This window comes from Acyrthosiphon pisum, chromosome A1 (assembly GCF_005508785.2).
Source record: "Acyrthosiphon pisum isolate AL4f chromosome A1, pea_aphid_22Mar2018_4r6ur, whole genome shotgun sequence".
In the NCBI taxonomy this organism is placed as follows: domain Eukaryota; kingdom Metazoa; phylum Arthropoda; class Insecta; order Hemiptera; family Aphididae; genus Acyrthosiphon; species Acyrthosiphon pisum.
In genome coordinates, this window is record NC_042494.1 from 56513656 (window position 1) to 56532525 (window position 18870).

The 18870-nt window shown below is 29.4% G+C and overlaps 1 protein-coding gene across 3 annotated transcripts in view; it reads right to left on the reverse strand.

Moving 5' to 3' along the window:
- The window catches only part of LOC100160482 (tyrosine-protein kinase Fer), a 38021-nt gene extending 19471 nt beyond the window's left edge, over nt 1-18550 (reverse strand). For all 3 annotated transcript variants that reach the window (XM_003244817.4, XM_003244816.3, XM_001942538.4), the window contains exon 1: nt 17710-18550. In XM_003244817.4, the coding sequence (XP_003244865.1) occupies nt 17710-18132 (423 nt within the window). In that variant the 5' untranslated portion in view covers nt 18133-18550. The remainder of the gene's footprint in view (nt 1-17709) is intronic.
- Between the last annotated feature and the right edge of the window lie 320 nt (nt 18551-18870).

Consider the following 18870-nt stretch of genomic DNA (forward strand, 5'->3'; position numbering starts at 1 on the left):
TTCGAATTGAAAAATTATTTTTTGTGGGATAGTCCATCATCGAGGAAGGCTATAGGCTATATAACATCACGCTACGACCAATTAATAGAAGTGCTCAAACCGGGATTTTGAAATTTAGGATGGAAATATTTGTTTATAAATGGTTATTGATTTAGGAGAAATAATTAATAGAAATAGTATTTATTTATTATTGGTTGCTATTGGTTAATCAGGCAGATCAGGTACAAGCATGCATCAAATCGAATTTTCACACAATGCCTACCCAATTCCTTGAGAATATTGGTAGATATCTGTGTTGCATGTAGTGTTAGGTTATTTGACAATAATTCTATAGTATAATGACTATATAGGTTTAACACTAATGTGTTATATGGAATAATTTCCAGATTAGTAATTTATGGATACGGTATATCTAGTTTATACTTAACACTCATTGAGACTTTTTATTGATAAATTATTCCAATTTCATGATTTATGTTTTTAATTGTATAAATATAAACAATTGGAGTTTTTTTTAATTGAAACTGCAGTATACTTAAATGACAAAAAGGTAGACAAATAAATATGCAATTAAATCACGTAATTATATAATTAGACTATGATTCATTTTAGTAGACTGGATGTCGTAATTATAAAAGCATAATATTTAGTACTATAATAGTATACCTATAATATTGTGTTACTTGAATATTTGATCAATTACTTATTTGTTTACTAATATTGTACAGTGTGAACATTTGACTGAAGTGTATGCAAATAAATATATATATACTATTATTATGTGATAGTGCCAAAGTGATGGAATTAAACACAACAGATTCACGCATGGATTTTAAAGTTCAAACCTTTCTGTTTAATTTGAATTACCTACAGTAGAAATCGTTTAGATCGTCATCGACTAACAATCATATCGGTTAATACGCACAAATTCTCAAGCCCCAACTAAATTTCCTAGGTATTTTTTTAGTAAAAATACAATTACAAAAAAATTAAATATATTAATTATTCATTTTTTATTTTACTAAGAGATTTTTTTAGTTTTTTTGTTTTGTTGGCTCTTAGTAATTTAGTTTTTTTGGTTTTCATTTATGGAAAGTTTTTTATCCTTATCCCTATTAACACCAACGTCCAAAGTATACTAATTAGTCGTTAAACTAACGTCTCATCGACTTTGATACTGTCTTTCTAGTTTCTATATTTATTACAACCCAAAAATCGTTAAATTTATTTAAATTCTGTTACGTTACTAGGTAACTTAGTATTTCCAAAACATTTTGATAAGTACCATACACTATACTTTAGAACAAACACACATATTTATTTGTGATTCCATCGAATAATCTTTCTATTCGAGCTTTGATCAGATAAGGCCGTTATTTTGTTACAGATTTATTGGACCATTTTTCTTCAGCTGTAGTACCTCATAAGTCATAATTTAGATGAATCAACTAGTTGTTTACGTACGTATTACATTTTTGGTTGCCGGAGTTAATTATAGATAATATAAAGATAATATTTTATTTTATTCAATGTGTATTCAAAGGTTAATTCGTTAGGTACGCATGGAATTTAATTGAGAAGTTGTTGCAAAAACATTAGTTGCGGATAAATACCATATATTCCATATTACACTCTTTAATATATTATATTAATTGTTACACCCTGTAAACCCCTATTTTAAAAAACTCAACATGATACGAACAAACTGACAATAAGTATTTAAATTCAATTCAATGCATAATATCCATAACAAGTAATGATCAAGCATTTACTTAATTAAAAATATTGTAAAATAAAATATTGAATCATAATTAATAACGTATAGGTACCTATATTATATTGTTCCAATGCGACTGTTACACGCTGTAGAGCCAAATTTTAAAAGTACTAGACACGTATAGACAACAAATTTTAGACTCAAAATCAGCGCATAAAAATGTACCTATCTACCTATAATAATTACGTATTTTAATACAAACAACATAAAAATAAATAAATATTTCACAGGACTGTGAATCGCACTCAATTTAGAAACAAATATTCGGAAACCTATTCTGGAGTATTTAAAACACTAAGAATGGATAATATTTAGTGGTTTTTGATTTATAGAAAAATAGTAATATTTCAGTTCTATTCCGAGAAATTCAGAAAGTGACAAAAAAACAATTTCTCCCACGTTGTATTTTAACATTCGTAACGCTGACACAACAATGCGTTAAATAAGTGTACACCATGAGCTCAGCTTGCATAACACGCTGAAATAGGTTATTGCTTTAAATGGCAAATTTATAAATTATTCAAAACCATAACTATATCATAGTAAAATAAAATAGAAAAATCATAGGGTGACAAATTACTATAGTTTGATTAAAAGGAAAAATGTTCATAGGTAACTCAAATATTATAAAAAAATAAGTTGTCTATAATAATATGCATGTTTATGTTCGTTATAAAAAAAATCAGAAGTCTGATGGTTTTTGTATGGTCAATTAATAAACGTATATTATTAATTACTTATCAATACATATTATGCTATTAATTGGTTAAATACAATATAAATCACGGTAAACATTGAAAGTATGGGTGTTATTATTGAGAAATAATACGAAATAATGTATAAAATAAATTATCATGATCATTGTTTTTTTTTTAAATACTAAGGGACACAAAAAATCAATTAATTGTTGGCATTTTGCTTAAAATTATAGATACCTACTTCTGGATAAAAAAAAAATTAAGTATTGCCATAAAAAAAATAAAAAATGTTTTGAATTTTGCATTGAAAAATTATTGCACTAGTACATATATTATATTATAGTATATTATACTAATTAAACTTTGTTAGTAATAATAAAAAATTAATAAAAAAATAAGGGTAATATCACGTTAACTGTTTTATAAATACAATATTTTTACCATAATGTATACCTAATACTATATTTTCTATTCTAAGTTAAATTATGCGTGCATAATATTAATTTTGAATAGGTATAGGTACAAGAACAACACTATACTTTATAATTATTAAATTAGTTTTTTACTCTATTGCTGATTTTGCTTATTGTTTTTGGACCTTCAAAAAATGGTTCTTTGTTTTACATAACATTTAATGTACTCATAACTTTATAATTTTCTAGGACATATTTAAATTTGATCTTAGACTTAATAATGATTATTTCCCAACAATATTTTAGCAAGGATTTAGGCCATTTATGATAGCTTAAATAGCCAAGTATGGAAAAATATTGTCCAATAGCCAATTTTTTTATCATCAAAGTTTTTTTAGTTTATTACTTAGGATGGTCAAGGAGTATAGCTCTACACTCTACAGTGACTTTAATATTTTATATACTTAAATTTATGTACGTAGGTACCTACGAGCCAAGTTATGTTTAAGATTTTATAGTTCATAATTTATAAAATTGTCAAGATCGTGGACACCATGTTGCTGTCAGATTGTGCTGTGTGGGTAGGATATTGATAATATTTCGTACTTAACTAAAAAAATTATATAACTAGCATAACATGCATATTATAAAAAAAAATTAAATTTTTATCTAAATATTGACTCATTAGTTATCTTACTATTATACAAACACTCAAAATATATGAAAAATTCGTCACTATTCTTTCTATGCAACACTTCCAAGATTATTTTGCAATTAATAAGACAAAACATAATATTAAAACACATGTTATCAGGTTATAATAACTAATAAAGCATAGGTTCATATAAAACAACGTATCAAAAAATAAATCAGTTTTAAGAATAAAAATAACAAACTTTTCTAAAACTTTTCTAAAACATAACGAATTAATTTTCATAGTTAATTTTTTCAGAATATTTTTATTGTTCTAAGAATTTATATCTTGTTGATCGTGATCTCACATCATTACCATCATTATGTTTTACTGTTCAGTGATGTTTTTATAGAAAACTGATTAAAAAAATTATCTTTAACGTGATAAGTGAACAAGAGAATAGTTGGTATATATTTTATACCTACGTGAAATTATGTACAAATTTAAATTTGTTTAAGCATAATCTATTATTTTAAATATTTTACAAATCATTTAGTCAAAATGTATAATTTACGTATTTATTCAATCTACTGCCAATAATATATTGTTTCCTAAATTATTTTCATTTAACTTTTAGTTAATTAAAGAATAATTTTATTTTGATTTAATTTTAATTCTGGGATTTATATATTCATTTAATGGGCAAAATTTTTAATAAATAAATACAATCAATATCAATACTATATAATATACTAATTAGAGCATAAATAAAATAATCTCTTTTTCATCATTTAAAAATTATATGATCCATTGAAATAATTTTAAAATGTAGGTATACAACTCACAAACTGTATATTTAAAACAAGACTAATTCATTGTTTCTGATTTCATTGTCTATTGACCACCAGCTTTATTAGTAACATATTATAATACATTTACTTGTAGGTTTACAGTAATGTCAACTGTATTATGTAAAAAGCTGTTTGTGCTGTAAACTAATAATGAGTATTGCCTTAAACGGAATGATTGAAGAAATTGTTATAAACCCACAGTTTTTGAATAATTTTAATTTAAGTACATTTTTACAATATTTCAAAACTCACCAACTAATCAAAATTTATTGTATTAAATAATTACTTACCAATAGATCTATTTAAAATTTTAAATAACGAAACAAAACAAAATTCTTAATTCTAATCTGACCTATCACATGAGTCATGCAAATATTCTAAACTTATGAAAGTTGCATAATTCCATATGAACATAATATAATATACATTTTTATAAAACGTCACTTTCGTAATTTTCCAATTTAAAATACCATTGTTATAGATATAATAGACAAATGTTCCTATATATCAGCAATCAATAATAATTATACTTACCTACTTTAATCTGAAATAAATAAAAAGAAGTTACCCATACAATAGAAAATTATATATAGGTACTATTTTATATTTTATAGACCTAAAGTTAAATTAAAATAATTTTGATACTCATCCAACAGGTTCTTAACTTACCAACTATATTACAATTCATGGGTAAATATTAATTCTTTATTTTTTTGAAAATTGTCCAAAAGTTGACTTGTGTTCACGGGATGTTTAATGCCAAGAAATCAAATAGTTTTCTCGTTTAAATGTTTAAGTTATTTTTGACCCGATCTATGAACCTAAGTTTTTTGATACTACATACATATAAACATACATATTTCACCAGCAATGATCAATATTAATTTCATCATGCTCCGATCGATTAAGATTGGAAAGTATTGTATTTAGGTACATGGTATATAATATTATATTACTGGTAATATTATATTATTATGTTGTTAACATTATGTTCATTAAATCTTTAGAGGTATACTGTTTTATTTATATTAAGCGCTAAATATCGAAATATTTGAAGACAAAATGTCCAATTACCAAAAAATAATTAATGGACTTTCAACAATAAACAGACAAGGAAATAACTTATTATAAAAAGACAAAAATACGATGTTTAAAAGTCAAATGAGTTGAAATAAATTAAATGTACAGTTGTATAATATGACGTACCTACCTAATCCTATGAGTACTTATTTAATAGTTATAAAAAAAACCTCAAACAATATGACTGATGTATTGGTACGCTGAAATGTTAAATACACATTAATGAATCATTTTATGAATGGAGTTGTTTAAGCTAAATTTTGTTTGGCAATAATTTAGGTCATTGAATAAAAATAGGTAAATGTAAATTGAAACTCTTGTCACTTGCGCGATGCGCCAAGCTATACATTGTTTGGAAGTTTGGCAAGTGACGCAATTTTGACACAAGAAAACAAACCAATTATTATTTCTGAACATCCATATACCTACAAGGATTAAATGTTGAATATATAATTTTAAATTAAATTATTTAAAAAAATCGAGTAAATTTCAATTTATAACAGACAATAAATACAAGTAGGTATACATAATCTTATTCTCATAATATAATACCTAACGAATTTTACTTGAACGTTACATAAAATATTTAAAACTCATTGCAGGGAAAAAATATATACATATTATAATTACATTTACAACTAGAAGTTTATCGAACTGCAATAAAGTATGAATATAATAAATAAATGCTAGTTTTCAACGGTTGTTATGGTACGCTATTTTTTAGAGAAGTATAAAAAGTAGTTTAAATTTAGTAGGTACCAATGTACCAAGTGTCCAGATAAAGTATATTTTGAATTTGCCCTTAACTTAAATATTTAATATAAATATGTTAAATTTTTATTTAATGTAGAACTACCTACAATATGTATCAAAGTATCTTCAGGTCATTAAAACTCTCAATAAAAAAATATATAAGATAATCTATTTTGAATTATTCATTGCTAAAGTCCAGATGTGGCCTGCTTACCACAAGTTAGGAGACTTCTGTCCTAGAAGTCTAGTTTCTAAAGAATACATTTCAACATAAATTCTTAAAAAAATTTAACGCTAATATTTTTAGGAAAAATTATTTAATTTCCAATATCTTTTTCATTTATCCTTCAAAAATTAGATTTTAGGTTCTTATAAAATAATGTGCACACTTTGAATTTTCATAATTTTAATTCAAATCGATCTGTTAAAAATTTAAAAATTCGTTTATATCTCAATTACAAATGATTCTACTATAACTAGGTACTATAATAATAAAATATAGCATATCCCTATACAATTATTGTTTAAAATGTCAGTAAAAATGTAGCCAAAATATTTTCATAATTGTTGATAAAATTAGCAATAGTCTTAAAATTAAAACACATATTATTCAAAAATAATATTATACATGTAGGTACATTGAAACTAAATAATATTTGAGTAATTTTTACCAACAAAATAATTATTGAGATTAATTTATAAATAATCGGTAATATATCAATAATCTTCTATTATAAACAATATGAATAATTTAAAATTTTATACTTAAAATGATTTAGTCATATTCTATTAACAAATCAAAAAATAAATAATATTTGAAGGAAATACATACTATTTAAAATATAATATATTTTTAAACTAAAACAAAACTAATTTATATAGTAGGAATTGATTGGTGATTATGCAAACTCAAAATAAATCATTACTTTATATCAAATTAAAAAATAACTGTATCGAGACAACTTTTACATAATATAGAGAACTCAGGTTAAAGACCACCAAGATTTTAGTTTGATTCTACGAACAGAAATCAAGTATAGGTAGGTACAATATACAGACTAGAGTCATGACTTTGCTTGCATATATAAACTTCTATAACAATCACTCCAGGGAGTCTATGTGATTATTAAATTCTACTACCGTTTCAACAATTATTGTTTATGAATATTGATATGTATTTTAAAATATTAATAATATGTACACTATACAGGATTAATAGGTACAGTGAAACAAACCTCTATTTACAGGCACACCTTAATAACAGACTACAAAGTAACACTTTCAAATTTTGAGCAGATGTACGTTATATATAACTTCATATTATATAAGTTAAAGCAAATAGCTCTTAAGGGTACGTAGTTCCCGTGTATGCTGATTCCGTCTTACAGGGTTCTGAACTCTATAATAACTGTACATATTATAACAAATTTTACGTTCAAAAGAAACCATTTTACTCTGTTATTTTTAACATTAGGGGGATTTGGCCTTAATTTAAAGGTAAGAATATTATCCGAGGCCCACCGCAATATTTTTTTGATATTTTAATTTTAAGGAAGTTAAGAGCATTTTAAAATGTACAAATAAGTATAACAATTAGAACATCAACTTAATCAAACCTACCAGAATACAACATAAACGAATATCTATAAACTTTTATAATATACCTAATTGTGTACCATAATTTAAGCATTTAACATTAAACATCATCAATTAATAAACGTAAGACTTTAAAAAATAATATTTGAAGATTTATTACAAATCGGATATGAAAATATATGCTCTGTAAAACAATCTGTACAAATCAAATACCTAATACTTAATATTAAATTAATCATTCATCGTTACTCTTAAACAATTTTATACCATAACTATAAACACTTAGCAAACAATTATTATTTTTGTGTACGATGTTAACACATCAGGAGGTGACAGGTGCGGTTATGAACCTTACTCATGTTTTGACCTCAACAGTTACGAATATTTGATGGTAGTAATAATATTATTAGTACACTGTTATTGGAAAGGGAGAATAAATATGCATGATAGAGCAACTGCTATGAATAACAATATAATATACTTTATCAAATCAATTTTTCTCAGCATCACAGTCTTGAGTAATTAATTGTTTATAATATAAAATTAATAAACTCGGAGATAATTGTATTCAAAATCAATGGGCCTAATAATATGAGTTAACCGTCTATACCTATATAAGTTACATCTAATTGAAAATGTAATAGGATACAAGAAATGTTGCATAGTTGAAAATCAATCAACCATGCATTCGAAAATGCGTTAGAACTTAGGGTTTTATAGTAAACAATGATTATAGTTATATTATATAGGTATTGATACAAAAAATATAAGATCTACACCAAACTACAACTAGTACCTATACTTAATGAGAAATATCAAACAATATCTGCATGGTTAGGTACACCAAAGTAAACAACAATTAACTAACAAATCAAAACTATACAATATTGGTACAATAAATTTAAAAAATATTATAAGTTAACTGTAATATTTAGGCTATGTCTATCTTAAGCAATATCAAATACGATAAATAATTTTAAAACATATCAATTTAAATCATAACAGGATATGTGAAATACTAAAATTAAACAAAATACAAATCGGTATTAATACCAATATACTATGCATTGTATTTAGTTTACTTATTGAACTATTCAAAACAAATATATATATATGATAATGATGTAATTTATCACTTTTCTTTTCAACAAGTAGGAAAATACATGCCAACTTCCTGGTTTTTAATGTTTCTTTAATGTAATTTATGAGGTGAAAATTAAATATAATCAATGATTATTATATATGACATTTAATAATTTCTATAACCTAACCAAATTAAATAAATTTAAATTTAAATTCCTAAAATGATATGCACACATAAATTGTATTGTAATTTGTAAGTAATTAATTCAGGGATAGGATTTGTAAGAAACATGTTTTTTTTGCTACGTCCAAATTTTAGGAGTGTTGATGTCCACGATTTATATTATTCCGATGGAAATGGTACTATTTTTATTTTGCATGTTTTTGCATATATTGAGCTTAATGTATACTTTTGAATATATAGTATGATCGTATTTATTGTATTTAAGCCGATAATAATTAAGCTGATTAAGGTATATAACTTGGTTTTTTGTCAAACATAAATTTTATTTTTATAAATAAAATCCTATACAATATACAATAAAAGAGTGAATAGTGTGAATAGTTTTACAGAGAAAGATAAACACAATTAATAAAAGTACTTATGTAGGTAGTAGGTGTCAATATCAAATCCAAGATAAAAAAGCAGGTAAGTGGATGTCGTTCTGCTGTACAGTAGATTACAAGTGGGTCATTGTATAATGGTTGTATTAAATTTGAATTCAATGATATAATAAAATAAGAAAAACGATTCTGAGCGGAGACGGTTTGTCAGTCTGGATATTTTATATTATTATTATTTATTTTATCATGTAGGTAATCAAGTTGAACTAATATTAAAATATTAAAATTTTTTATTCGTTTCTATGGTGATAAACAAAGCGTTAGAAATTAAAATCCCATTTTTAACGGTTTTTCGTAATTTTTCGGTGGTTTTTCCAGTGGCATTAAATAACTATTGAGAAAATCGAAAAATGACCTCTCTAAAGTACCATCTTGATCCAATTTGCTAAAAGATAAGGTACTATATGTTGAAATCGAAACACTCCTTCTGGAAGAAATTTTGTATACAGGATATAAAAAGAAAAAGAAAAACAATAGCTCCCTCGCTCCGCTCAGAATCTAATATAATTTATCGGGTATTAGTGTATTACACACAATCCTAATATTTTCTATGTTGTACAAACCGTTCAGCTGTCCGTGCATCACCATTTATTAGACTGTTTTTCATTTTGATTTTAGTAAAATGATTGTGATTTTTATTTTAAAAATGCCGAAAGTCAAAAATGAAAGTGCCAAGTTACGAAAATTTGTTGTAGAATTGTAGAAAAAAATATGTGGTCGTAGCATATACAACAAGTATTTCCCTGTTGAATGTGAATTATAATTGTTAATACTTAAACAATAATTAATAAATATGCATGTCAAAAATAAACAAATGATTTTTAATTTTTAATCTCAATTATATTATATTAAGACAATCGGCCAATCACTGGTGTATTTCAATAAATAAATAATATTTTTATGTCTATCTTATAAAAATTAAAATGCATATTTTACAATTTTGTATTGCATAACAATTGCACCAATCCTAGCCCTGGTAATTAGGAACCGTGTACTAAGAAATAATATGTGACGAGAATATTAAGGTAAATGTGTAACAAATGTCGATACAAGAGATAAATTAATATACATACCCATTAGAGGTAAAATGCCGTTAAGTTAGTAAGGGAATAATTCAAAGAAATATAATATGGTATCCCTTCGTTTGAGTGTAGATGAAGTTAAGACGTAGATAAGTAATAATATATAATAATATAAGAGTATATAACACCGAATAAATTGAATGGAAATCAAATAGTAACATGATGTATTTCACATAAAGTCGATTATTATATACTCTTAAAATTAATATAAGATCACTATTTATCTATTGATAAAAAAGATTAAATTCTGGTCTTAGAATTGATCGTTCAAAATCTTCTACAGCCAGGAGCAAAACTATTAACTTTATTCCAAGTGTAGAATTTCTACATACTATGAAAAAACTATTAAATAGGACCACCTTGCAACTTTTTTCTATAATAAGCGGTATAATTGACCGATTCCGGTCTTCAATGCAGACTTCTATGATCTACTTGTAAACTAAATTATACGGGAAACATTCAAGGCTACAAATCACTTTTCATTGGTATTCAGTACAAAACAATAAAAATCTTTGGTTAAACTTTATGCGAAAATCGTTTACACATCATATTATGTCAAGTTGCTTACAAAATGTATTTGTTTAATGATTCACTAGAATTTAATAGACCAATCATGGTCCATTATATCATAAGGACCATTAGCTCACCGTTGATTCATTAAATTTTTTGTTATTGTTTATGCAACCCACCTGGAAATACATTTTTAAATATATTGGGGGGTTGAATTTATTTGTTTTTTCTTAATCTGACTAATTCGTTTTAAACTAGCCTTATTCATGTTAATGATTTTACACGTGATTTTATATAGGATCTTAGGGTACGGATTAAAGAGTGTTTAGAAGGTTAAAATCGAAAGTATCAAAGGAAATAGTATATCTGCCATTAAGAACTTCATTGAGCCTATATGCACTAGGTAGTTGACACGTTTTCGAGAAACCTTGGAAACCTAGTTTCGGCAGCCAACTTTTTCGATCAATCAATATTCAATACAGACCTTAGTGCCTACTTTAACTTTCAGAATGCATGCACAGAGTTCTATTGACCGGAAAATATAATCAAAATTAAACGAAATAAAAAAATTAACAAAACATTAATAATTGGAATTTAGTATTTACCCTAATTATTATAGCATTTTTATTAAAAGTTTGACTATATTTTTACAAAATTACCTAAGTGATATTTTTTATTCAGATACTTACATAAATTTATATTTGATAATAATTAATTTAGAAAACGTATGCTATCTAATTTATTGAACACAGAGTGTACATAAATATAATAATGAATATATAAGCATAAGGTGTACTTGTAATACAAAATTATAGAATTAATAATTTTATACGTGACAATAATTATTTATTTTTACTAAATTATTCTAAGGTGAAATATTATAGCTTAACATTAGGTATATTTGAGTTCATGTATTTGTTTTCAGTATTTTTTCTAAGGGAAGCTATACACAATGTGACATAATATTAATTAAATTAATTAACATTAAACATTTATACCTACATGGCACAATATAATTTATTATTATTGTTAGCAACATCAAAAAATGATTATAAAGGTAGTCCATATTGATATAATATGTATATTTCAACCCATAAATAAATTGATTTAATCGTAGACTGAATCTGAAATATTAAAAATTATAACAGTTTCAAGTTAGCCTACAGCTTATTACGTTTCCCCACTTAATCTGTTAACATGGTCAAGTGGGTTCAAAAATAAAGTAACAATCAAAATAGATTACAAAGTTGGTGTTTGAGAATTGTAATTTTAAATATACATATGAAGTAACTCTCAGTTATTTAATATTGAAATAGTATTTGTGTGGACCAATTTACAACACATTTGTTTTTATTATGTTTTCATAAACAATAACCACTGAAGGTCACCATCGTTCTTTTCTGAGGAGCTAGGGTCAAGAACCTTCAAACGTTTACAAAAAAAAAACTACGAAATTATCCAATTTTAATTCAGTGCAAGTGACTTACATATTTTGTATTATACCCGATATTATTATGTATAAACACACGATAAACCATTGGTTTAGGTACTCGTCAACGCCAATAAATTATAGGGGATCGGGGCAATTCGAATACCGGTGTTTCCGACGGCTAGTGGTTACTAAAATGCGTGTGTTCTCTACTCACTATACCAATAAAACTACTAAAACTGTTTATAGACTTATTAAACTACCTACGAAAGTGTTATGGGTTTATGACTTAGGTACCTATATACATTTTTGATTTCTACGTCATGCGACAAACCTAAAAATAATTAATGTTGCCCCCTCCAACCCTTTGATTTTATATTATTATAAGTTATTAGTATTTTTCTACTGTCGGCCAATTAAGTTCACTGCAATAACGACGGAAGGTCAACGGCCTGCAGTACTCATCCGCGGCGCAAATAAAATATCGTCGGTTACAACCACTTAATCGGCAGTCCAACAGAAAAAGAAATTCCGTTAGGAAATTTTACATTTTGATAATCTATTTCGGAAAATTGCTGTGGGTTATAGCACAGAACAATATAGTTAGCAATGATTATAACAATACAACTGAATCACATAAAAAGTGAAAATGTTCGTCCCTCAATAGTATATTATATGATGTTGCATAATAGATACTCATTTTAGAGCAAAAAAAAAATTATTAACGAGCTTTAGTTTAAAATAGATATTATATTAAATGCATCACAATGACTTCCTTGAAATCATAATTCCTTACTGATATACATATGAGAAGGACGTTGGCATCTGAGACGAATAAATAATCAACAGACAACAGTGGCACGAGAAAGCACTTTCATCAGGTCACAACGAGGCGTAGAATGTCTTGATGATAACCTGGTCTATACCAACCAGTCGCATTCAAATAGGCCGAAACCGCGATAATGGTATGCACAGATCAAGGTCACATCAAACGAAAAGAAAAACAAATAAATCTGCACGGAACTTATGTAATAACACTCGATCTGAGTGGTGGGGACAGGATACGGATGTCCGGCGAGAAATCTCCGTGTATATAATACAGTTTCCGATTCGCGGGCAATATTCTGCAGTTATTGCATTTGGCGCTCCGACCGTCAGCGATAATAGGAGCGGTAGTCGTTTTCTTGCCGGCGGGTTTACCGTCTACGCGTATCGAACTAGTTACACCCGACAAAAACAATTCACACGTATGAACATAATATAATACATTTATATATACTGTGTAGAATTTATAGTAACAACTCTGTGATTCGTCGTTATAATCTTCCGGCATTACACATATTATACACAAACAGTCTACCAACCAAACATCGACTTATAGTTCTAGAATTCGTATTTTGGGAATATAGATTTTTATGATTTTTGTGCGGGGGGAACAATGTAAACCAGGCAAGTGGGTCAGTGGTGTTTCAAATTCGGCGGGGCACTTGACAGAGCGCGAAACAAATGACCCCGTGGGCGGTGTGTTCAGTGTTTTGCTTCTCTTCGAATTACGTACGCACCGGTTCTCGAGAGCAGGCCTAGCATTGGAATTTGTTAATATATATAATATACACTATTATAATATAATATATACTCTCATTTAGAAACTGTAAGTACAACCATGCCTGTAAGTTTAATAATAATAATATGTAACTGTACGAAAATTGAACGTCTGTAATACAGTCGATAATTACGTATATACGGTCGAACGAACGTGACGTATTGTGGGTCTGTCGTCCAGTATAGTTCCTATGGTAAGCACATCGAACTCGTCACTGTGTATACAAATTAAATAATAAATGCAATATGCATTTGCGCGCTGCAATATTAACGTGATGACGTGATGTATATTTATTTGCAATTTATCAGCATTCTAAATAAATTGTAGTGTTTAGAAAACTTTATAAAATGTGAACTATACTTATTATCGAGCTTATTATACTACAACGGAGGTGTTGTGAGCTACCCGTCTACCCACCCTATAATGATGGTATCATCCAACTATTTACATTGATCTTTCAAAATAGAAAATTGGCACGATTTTCCCATTGGCAGACTCGTTGAAATGATCGTAAAAATGTGTGTATCGAATTTGTATACATGTATAAAAATTCGATGTATGCATCCTTTGGCGCCCATTAATTTCCCACTAACCCGTGCAGTAGATAATTTTGACTACTCACCACTCAAATAATAATAGTTTCACAAATACCTAGCTTGTAAATTAATTGTTTAGCCATTTATTACTCGAGATCATAAATTGGATGGGGTTGCTTAGGGACTAAGGTGTACCTATCAATTTCTTTTGCCAGTTAACAGGACCCACCCACCACCACTGAGCATCAGTGCAACTATACTACTTGGTAAGCGGTGTGGGCGCTACTATTGCATAATAAACAAATACCGTTAAAATATATCACATTGGCTATGAATTAAATACGTTTACATACACATATATAAATATATAATAATATAGGTATAACACTGATTTAAACATAATATATTCGTTTTCAGTTCAATGACCTCGGATTCATCAATTTGATATAACCCTATCACTCTCACTAAAGTTTTAATTTTATAGGGATCGATATTACAGAGCATATCTATATAAGATCATCGAACTATTTTCCTGAATAATTCATAACCTGCACATAAATGTTTATACATCTACAGAGAAACAGAGTTTGTCACTGAAACTATGAATACCAATAGATTTATAAATATATTTATACATACACATTAATGATTATGTATATATAGGTACCTACCCAATATATACTTAATAAGATGTCATTTGACTTTACCAACAGTAAAAATAAAATGTCAACGGACGACGATAAAAAAACGTCATGGATTAAAAATTATCTTCACAGATCCATTATATTATATAAGGTCGTATCGAAATAAACTCAAGAAGGGCGAAAATTGTCACATTGTGAGAAAGGCACGCCTTTGAGTAACTTATTTAAGGTGTGTAACGTAATGTCAACTTAATATAATTTATAATAAATAGTCACGTCTCTTACAACACCTACTCCGTGCAATAATATTATATTATATTATTTAACCGCATAATATTATACTATACACGTAATATAATATTATTAATATATAGTATGATAATTTTAGAGTCATTTACACCGGGCGGCGATTTTTGACGGTGATAGTCGTCACCCCCGCGGTTTTCTCGGGAAAACATCGCGTGTTCGCACTTATGACCGTGAGAACAGCACGTCGCAGGCCTAAGAGGAAAAACACGTTTGGCGGACCACACGAAAAAAAAACGTACAGGTAGGTTAGACGTCTAATTAAACAAAAACCGCGTTCGACGCGAAACGTTTATCGAATCAAATCGAAATAATATACGTATAATAATATTATAGAATACCCAACCCGTCCACCCGCCTTTTGGCCAACTGACTGCCTGTCTGCCTACTGAATATTTAACAGGATCTCGATCGCGCGCCCGTCGTCCTCGAGACCGGCCAATTGGAACAATATTAAAATTATAATATTACGTCGCCGGCGCGGTTGGGCGCACTGGTTTTTCCGCAGGTTTTTCAATCGCATTATAATACACAGGTACCAATCAAGTACAGTTCTCGGTATTATTATTACGACAATATATTATATTATTATTTATTCCCATACATAATTTACGCTACATATTATAATAATAATTCCGTGCAGGTATACTGACAATATACTATATGGGCAGAAAGAGAATGTTCGCTATTCCATAATCGCTGATCGATGCTGCCGTTCTCGGTTTCCGCGGTGGTCGGAATAAATCCTTGTACGACACAATTTATAATATTATAATAATTTATAATGGAACGGTGGTGTGCTTGGCCGCGGTGCTTAAACCTACCAACGACTCATATTCGTCATTTCGATAATGCTCAAATATGGGTTCTGGGCATGTTCTCGGAATAAGGTCTTATTAGGTTCACTTTTTGTTCGAAATTAATTCGATTTCATTCGTTCTGAAGCAATTAAAATCATCAACAATGCTCTAAAACGTACATACGTGTTTACCTACAATATATATGATAATTGTTAAAAATACTTGAATTTGTTAAATTTAATTTACAAAACCAATTCATATAACTCGCCTATAATATTCTATAGCTATAAGAAAAAAACTCAAAAACAGGAAGTTCCAACCAATAATAATTAATAATCATGATATTAGGAATATTTTTCCGATTTACCATCGCGCCATTGAGAAAAGTTTTAAAATTTGAATAAGTGTTGTGTTTAGAATCAACCTACCTACGACAATCTTATTGCTTTTAATTTCAACCTACTCAGCAGTTCTCATAATTCAAACCCATACAAATAATAAATACTTGTTGATATTAAAAATTACCTATATTGCTATTTAGTATTTACTATCCAATAAACATCGACGATCGACGTCCTATACTGTAAGGGATGTGATAAAATCTTTTAAGTCTTCAACCGAAATTCTGCAAAACAGCTATTATACTAGGGAATAACTATTTCGATATAACTTTGGAGTGGATAATATTATTTTAGTTATTTTATATGTGTCAAATTTAGGGAAAACCGCACATACATCTCCTGCACAACATCGTTGGATCACCCGGAAAAATGCGTCCTCTGCATTAAATGACCACATCCCGCCAACTACAAAGAATGTACAATATATAAACAACATTACAAACAACTGACCTACATGGACAAAAACAACTTAAACCAAAAACGTTAACGGAACAACCGCCAATCTTGCCTGAACGCCCTAACACCCTGAACAACCAGCCACTGAAAATCCGACCAAACCTAATTCGTATGCAAATGAGGGTCGTAAATCATTCAAACCAAATCCTATACCAATATAAACAACAATGAAATCTCACTTCTTAAATGCTTTGATGAATTTAATCCATCTTACTATCTTAGATACTTTTATATCCCTTCTCGTCACCACAAAAACCTCCACGTCGCGTCATTGAAGGATTGTTCCCTCAACCTCCGTCTCTATATAATATTAGTTAATCTAATTTATTATATTTTATTTTACTTAAACTCATTTCATTTCATATATCCCACATCACTTGTGATTATCATAAATACATGTATATTCTATACTGGGTGCGGAACAAACACTCACGTTGTTGTATTGCAGAGATATCCTGTTGTACTCGTCCTGGTACGCTTTTTTCGCCTTCCGCTTCTCAGCGCATATACCCGCGATCCGGTCAAGTGTATTCTTCTCAATCCGGTCGCACACGGACCGTATGGCCCGGCTGGCTGCGTCCAGCTCGTCCAGCAGCCGCTTCCAGGCGCCGGCCATAAGACTGCTGCCGGGCGCTGCGTCAACCGCACCACCACCCGCGCCAGAACCGCCGCCGCACTTGAAGCCAAGCGCACACACGGCGCTCAGTGATGCGGCGTACTCACGGTCGCACTTGAGCTTGCTGGTCACGCATCGGCGCATCACCTCCAGCATGCGAATCTCGGCCTCCTGCCGGCCCACCAGGGCCTCGTACTCGGGTTTGCCCTGAGCCGTAGCGTTACCGCCGGTGTACCCCATATCAACCTTGTGAGTGCAGACCACTGTCCTCCGGCGAGTCACGTCATCGTCTCCTCCTCCTCCGGCCGTCACCGACGCCGACTGGCGAATATTATAGTATATTAACTTTTTATAATCGTTATAATAAAAATAATATAAAGATATTTTTCGTGAGACTGTGCCAAGAAAACGAGACGTTAATAATGCAACGCGATTGATATCATCACGACCGTACAAAACAATATTATATCTATATACGCGTGCGTATATTTTTTTATTATTATCATGTATTTATACGCGAAACGAACGATGCACACCAGAGAACAGCGGACGACCCACACGGATAATGCGCCGCACAAAACCCAAACCCGACTGAACCTACTGCCGAGTGCCGACTGCCCGCCGCTGGTCGACGCGGAATTAACGAGTGTGTCGTCGACCGTCGTTGAGGAGCGAGCACGGAGCAGCAACGAAAATAAACACGGCGCGGATTGTTGCGCCGCCGTCAGTGTTGCCAACCTGATCGCGGAGACCGCTGCTGATGCCGCAGCGGCCTGCGACGTGCGTGGACCGCGGAGGAGGCGGACGAACGTGTTTCCGACGACCGACGTCAGCTGAAGAAGGCGTTTTCAAATCTGCACCTAAACGCTCGTTTTTATTTCCTCTTTGTTGTTGATTTCGCGTCCGTGTTATTATCGTAATTTATTTTTTCTCTGCCGATTTATATATCGATTTATACGACCCGATTTTTTGCGATCA